A 12975-nucleotide genomic window follows, 5' to 3' on the forward strand; every position below is an offset into this window, starting at 1 on the left:
TGGAGTGCACATAATACATGCAAAACGCTTAATATACATAAAATAATCTAAAACATTTTTATAACATGTTCTTACTTCTATAAGAGACTAACTGTAAGTAGAGATGGGAGGGAAGGATGCTGGCAGATTCTAAACTCCCTTCAGAGAGAAGCCTGGCCAAGCACTTAATGGGTGCTAGCTTTAAGACCAGCAGGATGGTTCAGTGGGCAAAGGAACTTGCTGCCAAGTCTGACGATCTGAATTTGACCCCCGGGACCCATAGGGTAGAGGGTACTGACTACCAGAAGTCGTCGTCCGACTTCTACATAACCCACCCCAACACCTCCTGCAATTTTTCTTAAAGAGGTGCCACCTCTGCCACCAACTTTTAATAAGTCCTTGGGAAGTTCTTCTCCTTCTTTGGGCCTTTATCTTTTTTGACATGTCCAGATTGGTCCTTTCTAGACCTACATGTATGTCCCTACAAACAGTGCTGAGGTGAGCAGAAAGAAAAGCTGAGCCTGCCACACTAGGTTAATATTCCATTTCCTAGTGGACATTGAGAAGCTACCGATGGCATCAATTCCTGAACAGGGACATGTGGCATCTTTCTCTTGTCACACACAGAAAAGTAGGGTTCATTGGTCTTATTTTTCAAAATGCTAGTACAGTATCTCCAGGAAGTGGGCTGTGGAGTTCAATGCCAGATCACTGTATGTCTGAAAGGCATGTACACAAACACATGTGACCTACACATACAATCTGACTTTGTTTTTTCTTTTTTGGTTTCTCAAGATTGGGTTTCACTATGTAGCATTGGCTGTCCTCGAGCTCACAGAGATCTGCCTGCCTCTGCTTCCCAAGTGCAGGGGTTAAAGGCATGCACCACCACCATCCAGCACAACCTGACATCCTATAGCCAACTTACCGGTCAGCATAGCGCAAGGTATTCAGTGTGTGCTCTGTGGCTATGTGGCTTGGTGAGATGTTGGCAATCATGCAAGTTTTGGCATTGCCAATGAAAGAGTCCTTCAGGACCTGTCAAACCAAGAGACAGGCCAATGAACAAAGGGCATATTGATTACCTATGTGTGAAGATGCTGGCCACAGCTTTCTCTATTCACAAAAGACATTTTACAAAAGAAGAAATACATTAGACTGGAGAGATGGCTCAGTAGTTAGAGCACTGGCTGTTCCTACAGAGGCTTTGGATTCAGTTCCCTGCACCCATGGTGGCTCACAACCATCTGTAACTTCAGTTCCAGGGGATCTGAGGTCCTCTTCTGGTCTCAGTGGCACACATGTGGTGAACAGACATACACAGAGGCAAGACATACACATGAATAAAAATAAATCTTAAAAAAGTGGGAGATGGCGGTTAAGAGCACTGGCTCCTCTTCCAGAGTTCCTGAGTTCAATTCCCAGCCATCTGTAATGAGATCTGGTGCCCTCTTCTGGTGTGCAGAGATACATGCAGACAGAACACTGTATACATAATAAGTAAACCTTAAAAAAAAAAAAAAGATGAAAAAAAAAGGAATAAGAAATACAAATAACTGGCTCAGCAGTGAACTTTAATCCCAGCACTTGGGAGGCAGAGGCAGAAGGATCTCTGTGAGTTCGAGGTCAGCCTGGACTACAGAGTAAGATCCAGGACAGGCTCCAAAGCTACACAGAAAAACCCTGTCTCAAAAAACCAAAAACCAAACCAAAACAAAACAAAAAAGAAAGACAGACAAATAACCAACAAACAAAGCAAAAGGTACTTCCCAGTAATCAGAGAAACACAAATAAACCACTAGAAAAACTAACATTTACGGTGCTGAGGAGATGGCTCGGCAGGTCAGAGCCAGTGTGAGGACAGGAGTTCACATTCCCTCATGTAAGAAGCCAGGCACAGCTGGGAGTACCTATAATCCCAGTGCTGTTGAGGCACGGCTACGGGAGGGCTGATGGAGCTTACGGCTACCAGCCTAGCTCCGGGTTTAATGAAAGATCCTATATCTCTTGGGAAAAAGTGGAAAGAACGTGACAGTGCAGGACTCCTGAGGTCTTTTGGCCTCTGATGGTACATGGGTGAAGACTGTACAACTAAATCATGCTCATATATAATCCTACACACAAATGAATACAAAGAAAAATAGTTTAAGAAAACCCAGCATTCTTGTACATAAGAAGGTGATAGAACTTTGCTCAGGTTAAAGGCCTAGAAGTGGGAACTTCCTTCACTACTGAGGTAGTTAACCTTAGTTGTCAACTTGATTAGATTTTAAGGCACCCTTTATCTTCTACTATTTTTCCCCCTGAAGTGGAGATAAGGTCTCAATATGTAGCCCTGGCTTGCCTGAAACTCACTACTAGGCTGGCCTGGAACTCAGAAATCTGTCTGCCTCTGCCTCCACCTCCTGAGTGCTTGGGATTAAAGGTGTGTGCTACCATGCCTAGCTCTACTTTATATCATATGACTTGTTGAGATTATTCTTTTTTTAAAAGGAGAAGCACGTTTCCTGGGGATGAAAACTTATTTAAAAACAAAGTTCAGTGTCAGAATCAGGAATGGTATCCTGGGTCTCTGGTTAAATCATGTTTGAGGAGAAACACTCAGGGGTTGAGAAGATAGATCAGTGGTTAAGAGTGGTTTGGACTCTCCCAAGGGATCCAAGTTCAGTTCCCAGGACCCATGTTAGGTGGTTCATAACCATCTGGAATTGCAGTTCCAGGGAGTCAGACACCTTTAGACTCAACTCACTCTACTACATTCCCACATGTACACACACACACATAATTGAAAAGAGAGAAGTTATATTCAGTACAGAGAGCACTAACTCTGGCTCCTGTGGGTTCTTATCCAAGGTCTTCCTCTTGGTCTCCCAAGACCAATCTATCTCCTGTGTACAGGACCTAATGTTCAAAGAGCTCAAGACCATATAACTCCTTTCACATCTGTTTCTCCCTAGACAAACCCCTCCCTAGGTTGTTCCTGTGCAGCTCATCTAGACCTGACTGAACATCTACTGGTGCCTTCCAGTCATCTGCACGACAATAGAAAGACAAGGTAACCAGGCTGGGCCTGGTAGTGTAGGCCTGCAACCCGAGATGCTCAGAAGACTAAGGCAAGAGGATCTCAAGTTCAAGACCTAGTAACTCTACTAAATAATATATAGGTATTTCCCCAGGACCTGAGGATCTGGTGCATATAAGGCAAGTACCACCACTGAGCTATACCCCAGCCTATTCCCCCTTGTTTTGTTGGTCAGGGGTAGACAGACAGGATCTCATTATGTTGCCCAGACTGATCTCCATTGTATGGGCTCAAGCAATCCTTCTGCCTCAGCCTATGTTGCTGGGAACACAGACACACACCACTGTAGCCAGCATTTTATGTCTTTAGATAAGCTTCTATGTTTCCAGGCTGGTCTTGAATTCCTGGGTTCAAGTGATCCTCCTGCTCAGCATCCTGAGTAGCTAGACTTCAGGAAGAGGCCACCACCCCTGCAGTAAGGTTGTTTACACTGGAAGAACATGGAAAGGTGGTATCCTGTTAGCTTTGTCAACCTTACACAGCCAAGTCATCTGAGAAGGGAGTCTTACTGCTGGGGCCCCTCAGATCAGATTGGCCTGTGAGCGACTGTCTCGTTAACTGAGGTAGGAGGCCACAGTGAGCTGCACCATCCAGGGCAGGTGGTCCTCACCTAAGCATGGGCCTGGGAGCGAGCCAGTAAGAGACACTGCCCATGGTTCCTGCAATGACTCTGCTCGGGGTGAACTGTGAACTAACTGGACAGGTAGTGAGAAGGAGAGCAGGGCACCTCTGGACTGGACTGCTTGACGCTGCTGCATACATCTCTGCCCGAGTACCGACAGCCGCTGGAGGAAAACGACACCCAGCTTCTTTCTCCCAGCATAGTTAGCTATGCTTAGCACCATGGCTTGCTGGTAGTGGACACCTGACTAAATTAACAAAGTGAAGGAGGAAGGAACAATGAATGAACCAGAAAAGACTCAAGGCTTTTGTTTAACTTTACCTGAGTCAATTTGCTCTGCCTGAAAGGCGTATGGGTGTGTTCCTGGTCCAGTGCTCGAATACATTCTTTCAGCTGTAAAGAATAAACAATACATCAATATGGCAAAAAAAAAAAAAAAAAAAAAGGTGAGGGACAGTCATCAGCTTCTTTCTCTTTTAAAGTTTATTTTAATTTATATATATGAGTGTTTTGCCTACATGTACATCAGTGCACCATACATGTATCTAGTGCCCACAGAGGCCAGAAGAAGGTCATCGGATCCCCTGGGACTGGAGTTTATAGATGGTTACGAGCCACCATGTGGGTGCTGGGAACTGAACTCAGGTCCTCTGGAAGAGCAGCCAGTGCTCTTAACCTCTGAGCCATCTCTCCAGGCCAGGAAGCTTAGCTTTCTTTAAAAAAAAAAAAAAAAAAAGTATAGTCAGCAGTTAAGAGTGCTGGCTGCTTGCTGGGCAGTGGTGGCACACACCTTTAATCCCAGTACTCGGGAGGCAGGGGCAGGTGGATCTCTGTGAGTCCAAGGCCAACCTGGTCTACAAGTTCCAGGACAGCCAGGGATCTTACACAGAGAAATCCTGTCTCAAAAAATGGAAGAGTGCTGGCTGTTCTTCCGGAGGAACAAAGTTTGGTTCCTAGCACTCACGCTGGGCGGCTCACAACCACTTGTTAAATCCATCCAGCTCTAGGGGATTTAACACCCTCTTCTGGCCTCTTCAGACACCCAAACATATGTGGCACACATCACACATACGCATAAATAAAACATTAAACCAAATCTCAAGATCCTGTAAAAGCAAACAGGCAAACAAACCACACTCAGGAAATGTTCCTAAAAAAAAGTCAAATGTCCTGCTGTTTCCTGTCCGACAGGTAAAAGCAAGCAAGAATGGGAGAACAGTGTCCTGGGCTGTCTTGCCCAGGACTTAGGGGCTGTGGTCCCAGATTAGCTGAATCCAAAGTGAGATGATGAACCCGGGAAGCCAGCCTCAGATCCTGAGTCCAAGCTCACACAGTGAGCCTGGCTCACCTGTTTTTCCCTCTTCACAACTACTGGTGTGCTCAAGTAGAGAACATGCCTAAGCTACTTTCCTCTCCCTCATACATGTACACCTATAGGAATAAATTCAAGTGCAGATTTGGATATAAACTGACTAGAGAAGGAAAAATTAGAGCAGCAGAGACAGAATGCTACTGTCCTGTTAGTTAGTTAGTTTTGTTTGTTTGTTTGTTTTTTTGTCAATTTGACACAAGCTAGACTCTACAGCTGTCTGGGAAGAGGAATCTCAACTGAGAAAACACCTCCACCAGACTGGCCTATCAACAATTCAGTAAGACATTTTCTTGATTAATGAAGGCTGTGGGAGAGCCCAGAGCACTGTGGGTAGTGCCACCCCTGAGTAGGTGTCCTGGGCTGTGTAAGAAAGTAGTTTGAAAAAGCCATGGAGAGCAAGCCAGTAAACAGTGTTCCTTCATGGCCTGTTTCAGTTCCTGCCTCCAGGTTCCTGCCTGAGGGCTCCTGTCTTGGTTTCCCCTGATAATGGACTGTAACCAGTAGGTTACATAAATCCACCTCCCCAAGTTGCTTTTGGTCATGTGTTTCTATCACAGCAGTAGAAATCTAAGTACTGAGCAATTACTTCACACTACCTACCATCTCCTTTATTTTTCTTTTAATACTATTATTATTAGTGTGTGTACATATACATACATGCTTGTACACCTAATGGTCAGAGAACAACTTTGTGGAATCAGTTCTTCTCTTTCACCTTTACATGGGTTACACGGATTTAGCACATGTTGTCAGGCTTTTACGGCAAGCGTGGGCCATCTCAATAGCCCCTACCATCTCATTTTAAAGAGGATGGAGCTCTTCCTGGGTGGACCATAGTTTATGATATCAGAATCACACATTTTTGGTTAAAGGCCGTGGGCACTTGACCAGTTCATTCAGCCCATCTGCACCTGCACCCTAATCTATAAGGCGAGGGTGAGAGTACTTACTAAACTTGCCATGCAGAGTCAGGAAAACCCAACTGAATGGCATACAGAAACACTAAAAGTACACCTGTGGCTGGTAGAATAAATGATAATTATATTTTACTTAACCTATAATATTCAAAGTATTACTTTTAGATATAGCAAATATGAAAATATATTACTGAGATATTTTATATGCTTTTTTTAATAACAAATTTTCAAAATCCTCTGTGTATTTTACTTTAGAGACATCTTAAGTAAGACTAGCTACACTGGGGGCTGGAGAGACGGCTCAGTTGTTAAGAGCACTGGAATGTTATTATAGATATACACCATCATACTCAGCAATATACTTCTTTATTAAATATCAATCCAGTATCTCCTATTTTTAGCACTGGAAAATTTCCAGAAGAGATGATATCGTGGATGCTTCTTTTGATAACAATGACCCGGGTTTGATTTCCACTACCCCTATGGTGGCTCACAACTGTCTGTAACTCCAGTCTGGAGGATCTGATGCTGCCTTCTTCTGGTCTCAACCTATAAACCAGACACACATGGTACACAGACATATATGCAGGCAACACACCCATACACAAAAAATAAATAAAATTTAAAAACCAAACAAAACAACCTAACCATATTGAACAGCAAATATACAGATCCTAACCACTTTTGGAAATCTAGAGAACAGACGTGGGATGTAGTTATCTGTGTCTAGAATGTGGGCAAAGATACAGGCAAGTGATTACCCACCCCCTAAAAGACTGTGCTGATACAGAAAACAAAGCAGGTTTGGGAAAGCAATGAGGAAAGTGTCTTCACCTTCAGTAACCAACTGTGAAAAGACAGTTATGGGGCAGCTAGAGGTTTTTAAATACTTATTAAGAGGTAACATTAAAAGTACGATAATGTTAATTGTGGATACATTTAAAAAATAAAGAGCCCAGGGCTGGAGAGATGACTCAGTGGTTAAGAATACTGGCTGCTCTTCCAGAGGAACCAGGTTCAATTCCCAGCACCCACATGGCAGCTCATAACAGCCTGTAACTCCAGTCAGGAATTCTGACACCTTCACACAGTCATAATGCAGGCAAAACATGAATGCACATGAAATAAAAGCAATAAATTACTTTTAAAAAGAGCCCCTTCCTTTGAGGTATATGGGGTATTTATAAAATGGCTTGATGAGTAGGGTTCCCTTTGATCCAACCAGGAGTTGGTGAGATGGCTCACTGAGCAAAAGCTCTTGCCACACAAGCCTGCCCACCTGAGTGTGGTCCCTGGAACCCATGATGGAAGGAGAAAACCAATTTCCAAAAGTTGTTCTCTGACCTCCACACACCTGCCATGTATGTGCCCATATACACATATGATAATAATAAAGTAATCCAACCATGGGAAGGATGGGACTGCTTGGGTTCTTGTCTTTATACTTCTTATTTTGTGTGTGCATGTATGTGGTGTCATGGTGCATAATGTGGAGGTCAGAGGACAGCTTGTAGGAGTTACTATCTTTCTACCATGTGGGTCCTAGAGATCAGACCCCAGATGTCAGGCTAGGTAGCGAGTACCTTTACCTGTGGAGCCACCTTCCTGGCCCTGGGTAAGGTTTTCAACTGCTGAAACTGAGTGGCAAGTATCTGAAGGATATACCACTTTCTGTGTTTGCATCCCCGAAGTATAGTTTAAATTTCGGAGCAAGAAAAAGCTTTCTTAGCCATTTAGCAATCGCAGTGTTTAACGGGTAGGGAATGAGGAAAAGGGCAAGGGGGGGGGGGGGGGGGGGGGAAGGGGAGGCCCAGCGTTGTGGAGAGGCTGCAGTTCCGCTCAGACCATCAGTGTTAGGTGAAAGCATGCCTGCTGCCCTTCTACCCAGACTCACCAACTGGCTTCATTTTAGGGCAAAATCTCTTAAAAACAAAACAAAACAAAGGATTTTTAGATTCTGAACAACTTACAGCCAGAAGACTCTGGTTTATTTCTGCGCCTTCCATCTTTGTCTGTCTGTCTGAGTCCCTGGCATCTGCTGCTCTTTCACTGCCAGCCAAATCAATGAAAGAGATCCTAGGTAAAAAGACACAGCAAAATTCTTTGGGGATTTGCTTTATTTCCACATTAGCAATATTTTGTGACCTCAGGAAGAAATGAGCACAGCTCATCCTCAGGAAATAAAAGACATTATTGTTAGTCTTCCAACAACATCATACGATCCTGATGTGTCTGTCTGTCAGCTGGAGCGGCACTGTTCACTTAGACACTTCCATCGGCTCTACTTATTTGTGAGGAAGCATGACCGAAATTAATAAAGCATTTCCCCACAAGGGTAAGTGACCATAATGCAAATCAGTTAGGTGACTACTTAGATAATTAAATAGAAAGTTTTATTGGCTGTTTTCTAACAAGAAAGGATGAAAAAAAGAGAAGGACTCATTACTCAGAGGGGAGACAGGCTCATCCATCAGCATGGCAGAGTTTGCTAAGACAGCACCCGAAAAGCAATGAACGGATCCAATTGTCTTACATCTTCTTTCAAGAAGAATGGATCCCCAACCCCCATTTATGGCCTGCAAGCTCTCTGAGATGCATTCCTTGCTGTTTCTCTGCTGATACTGTGTTTCACGTTAGAAGTAATCAATGTCCCTTTTAATAACTTTGGGTTGACCAACAATAGGTCATTACTTCATGGTTAATCAACTGATGGCACTTTATACAATGATTTATTTCAGGGCTAACAACACTTACTCTATATCCCTGCAATGAAGATCCAAAGTGGCAGGGTGTCCCGCGTTTAGCATATATATTTCAAAGTCACATATGGAAAGGCAGACAATGCAATTCTCCTCCTAATTCCAGCTCACCTGCCAAATGTCCTCTTGGCTGAATCTTTGATCTGAATTTGGATGATAGCGTGGGATCGAGAGGAGTCTGCGTTGACGCTGGTGGCCCCAGTGCTGCGTTCCTTGCTGCCCTTTAAGATCACCTGGAAATACATGCACAGGACGATGACTTCCTCTGGGAGAAAACAGTCTCTGGCTCCGGAAAGCTGCCTAAGCAAGCAGCAGAGCCCAGGCCTGTGGTTTTGTTAGCATCCTGCAGTTTTGATATCCAGGTGGAAATCTGCCCAGACACTAAATCACACAGAGTAAATACCAACAGCAGTGAGAACAATGTGGAACACTAATCTTGGGGGAGAACATTCAATGGCTCAAGAGCTAATTTACTTCTTAATCTTATGCACTCTTTTTAATATCTTTGATGGATCTAGCCTAACCAAGATCCCCAGGGCAAAACTTGGCTCCAGAGCAAGGTCTCACAGCATTCATCTATCTTAGTAACTGGAGCAAAGGACAGAAACGTACATTGCAGAATGACTGATCACATCCACCTGCTCACCAGGATGCAGGCATGAAGGAGGCCAAACCTGATATTCAGGAACAGGGAAGTGAGTTATTTCATGTGCCTGTACCTTCCCTTGACTCTAGGACTCCCTCACCTCTGCCTGGGAGTCAAGACTAACTGGGATCTTTTGGCCACAAAGGAGTGGAGGAGGGGAAGAGAAGTCTCAGGCCTCCAAACAACGAAAATATAATCATATATGAACATATTACCTTGATTAAAAAAAAAATTTAGACAGGGTCTCATAATGTAGCAGATGGCTTCTAACTAGTTATCTTCCTGACTCTGCCTCTCAAGTACTGAGATTATAGGTTTGTGCCATTTGTTACCCTGATTTTGGATAGCGAGAGAAGTACTGAGTACAAAGAATAAAAAAACCTTTAATCATTAGGTGATAGAAAGAATCCTCATAATAACCTAATGTGACTTAAGTATGATTACTATGCCAAAGTCAAGAAACAAATTCAAAGGCTTGCTTCTCATAGTCAAATAACTTATGTGGTGGAGCCAAAGTCCACATCCAGAATATCTAACTCCAAAGTCCGAGTGGTTTCTACTACACTGTGGGCACGCTAGATAAATTCATTTACTTTACAAGAATTAAGAATAAGAAACTTCTAGCTCATCCCCTCCCCCAGACGCTCAGAATTTTAATTTGTATCATATTGAACATAGTCATGTTTTCCAAATTAAGAATCCAAATACTGACAGAATCAAACTCAACAAGCTTCAAAATACCTTATCAAGTAGGGTAAGGGCTTTATGTCCTTTTTTTTTTAATTTAATTTTTTTAAGCTAAGTAAAAATAAGTAAGTTCTTGGGCTGGGGATTTAGCTCAGTGGTAGAGCGCTTGCCTAGCAAGCACAAGGCCCTGGGTTCAATCCTCAGCTCCAAAAAAAAAAAAAAAAAAAATCAGAAGCAAACTTCTGCCCATCGGGGTTCTTCCATTGTGCTGTAAGCCTGTATTTAAGACCTCCTCCCTCCTTCAATAAATGGCATTCAAAAAGGAGGAGGAGGAGGAGGAGGAGGAGGGATCAAGATCATGATGGGGAAACCCACAGAGACAGCTGACCGGTGCTAGCTGGAGCTCACTGACTCTGGACTGACAGCTCAGGAACCTGCATGGGACTGAACTAGACCCACTGACTGTGGATGACAGTTGTGTGGCTTGATCTGTTTGTGGGGTCCCTGACAGTAGGACCAGGACTTATCCCAAGTGCATGAACTGGCTTTTTGGAGCCCATTCCCTGTGCTGGGATACCTTACTCAGCCTTGATACAAGGGGGAGGGGCTAGGCTCTCCTTCAACTTGGTATGCCAGACTTTGTTCTCTACCTTGGGAGGCCTCCTTACCCACTCTGAGGAGTGGATGGGGTAGAGTGGGAGGGAGGCGAGGAGGTGGGAGAAGGGGAGGGAGGGGGAACTGGGGTTGGTATGTAAAATGGAAAAGTTTTAATAAATAACTATATTTATGAAGTAAGTTCTGGGCTGGGAATGCAGTTTAGCTGGAGAGGCTGATAGAGCGCTTGCCCAGCGCGTGCTGACCCTGGTTCTGACCCAACACTGCACACCGTAATCCTAGTCCTTAGGAGGAGGCAGGAGGGTCAGGAAGGCTAAGGTCATCCAAGGCCACAAGGTAAGCTCGGCAGAAACCAACTTGACACACTTGAGCCTGTCTCAAAAACCAAAAAGAATTTCTCACTCTTAATCCCAGCATTTGGAAACCAGAGGCAGGCAGATCTGAGTTCAAGGCCAGCCTGGTCTACATAGTGAGACTCAGCCTCAAAAAATCAAAACCAAAACCAAAATCAAAACCAACCAAACAAACAGAACCCAAAGTTTGTGGAGATGAATTTGAGTGACGTCAGTAGTCCTGGAACACTGTAAACAGAGAAGTTACAGCAGGACTGTGGTAGGAGTTCAGCAGACCAGAACATCCACAGGGATGCTGGTGGGAAAGATTGGAACAAGGACGCTACTGGAATAAGACCAGAAGCCACTCAGGTTACATTTTGGCAAAGAATTTGTCTATATTTTGTCCATGTCCAGAATCTTTGCAGAAGGCTGAATTGAAAGGTGACTGACTAATTTGACTTGAAGGTTCAAGAAAGCATATTGTCCTGGCTGTAGCAGTTACCAGTGTTCAGGCAGATTTATAGTAACAATTGGAGCAAACAGCAGAGGATTTTAAAAACATGTAATCTGGCTAGAAAAGAGGTGAGCTGAAAGCTGTGAACAAGGAGGGTGGGGTTATTAAACAGATTAGCACCATGAAAAAGAAGCAAGGGCTGGGCAGTGATGGTGCACACCTTTAATCTCAGCACCAGGGGGATCTGTAGTATGAATCTCAAAGAGTTCTTATTAATAAGAACAAACCTGAGGCCAGTTATTGGGGTGAATGCTGGAAGATCAGAGAAGCAGAACAAGCCACAGCTATCTCACCTTGCTAGTTCCTCAGGTGATCTTGTTTCCTCAGGCTGGAAGCTTCTGAGTCCTTCTCCACATGAATCTCAGCTGAACTGTGTTGCTCCAAAGCTTAAACTAACTACATGCTTTTTCTTTCTTAGTTCCTGGTCCTCACGCCTTATATACCTTTTTCTTTCTGCCCCCACTCCCTGGGATTAAAGGGGTAGGTCACCATGCTGAGCTGTTTCTAAAGTGGCCTTGAACTCAGAGATCCACCTGGCTCTGCCTCCCAAGTGCTGGGATTAAAGGTGTATACCACCACCACCCAGCTTCTGCTATGGCTTACTCTTCCCATTTTCTAGCCACCATTTCTGGCTCTGTTCTAGTGGCTGTCTGTTCTCTGACCCCAGATATGTTTATTTCGGGGAACACAATACCCACCACATTTCCCCTGTTTTTGTCTAAAATTAAAAAAAGGTTATAACTAATACAAGAAAAATCATATCCAATAAGTATATACAATATACATAGTCAAGATTACATTAATGATGTCTAGTCCATTAACATTTGACAGATTCAGGTAAAAAACTCCATTATCTATAATAATGTCCAGTCCAGTAACATTTGATAAACTCAGACAAAAATTTTTCATTACTTATCCTATCTTTTCTTTTCATAATAGATTCAGTAGTCTACCTTTTGTCATTTTTATATCTTCTCCTTTTTCTTTTTAGAGTAGATTCAGTGATCTACCCACTTATCCTATTATTTCTTTATCTTTTTTCTCAGGGTAGATTCAGTGATCTACCTCATATCTATTTTCTCTTTTTACTTTTCTTTTTTTTAACAAAACCTCTGAATCTAATCTTTATGTTCAGCTTTTTTTCCTGACCATTAACAATTAACAACTTGTAACCAATCATCATAAACAATGACGATATCCAAAACTCATTAAACGACCAAAAACTTCCCATCCCACCTTTTGGGGATGTGGGCGTTGTTTTCTTAAAATTACATCCATCTTTAGGGGATCCTGAAAAGAAAATTTTGGGGTTTAATTGTCAAGTCCTGTATCATTTGTCCCGCCGCTGAATAGTGAGAAAGTGCAGGGCTTGTTTCAAGTCCTTGTTCAGGTAGTCTGTCAGACTGGATCATCAGCTAGCCATCTCAAAATTGTCCTAAACAGTTTG

At 43.4% G+C, this 12975-nt stretch overlaps 1 protein-coding gene across 1 annotated transcript in view; it reads right to left on the reverse strand.

The window, feature by feature from the left end:
- The window catches only part of Kif24 (kinesin family member 24), a 45676-nt gene that overhangs the window by 10080 nt on the left and 22621 nt on the right, over positions 1-12975 (reverse strand). The window contains exons 6-9 of the mRNA XM_036179200.1: positions 8843-8964; positions 7943-8048; positions 4005-4076; positions 908-1017 (exon numbers count right to left, since the gene is read on the reverse strand). Of these exons, the coding sequence (XP_036035093.1) occupies positions 908-1017; positions 4005-4076; positions 7943-8048; positions 8843-8964 (410 nt within the window). The remainder of the gene's footprint in view (positions 1-907; positions 1018-4004; positions 4077-7942; positions 8049-8842; positions 8965-12975) is intronic.

The sequence above is a fragment of the Onychomys torridus genome, chromosome 2 (genome assembly GCF_903995425.1).
Source record: "Onychomys torridus chromosome 2, mOncTor1.1, whole genome shotgun sequence".
NCBI classification, from domain to species: domain Eukaryota; kingdom Metazoa; phylum Chordata; class Mammalia; order Rodentia; family Cricetidae; genus Onychomys; species Onychomys torridus.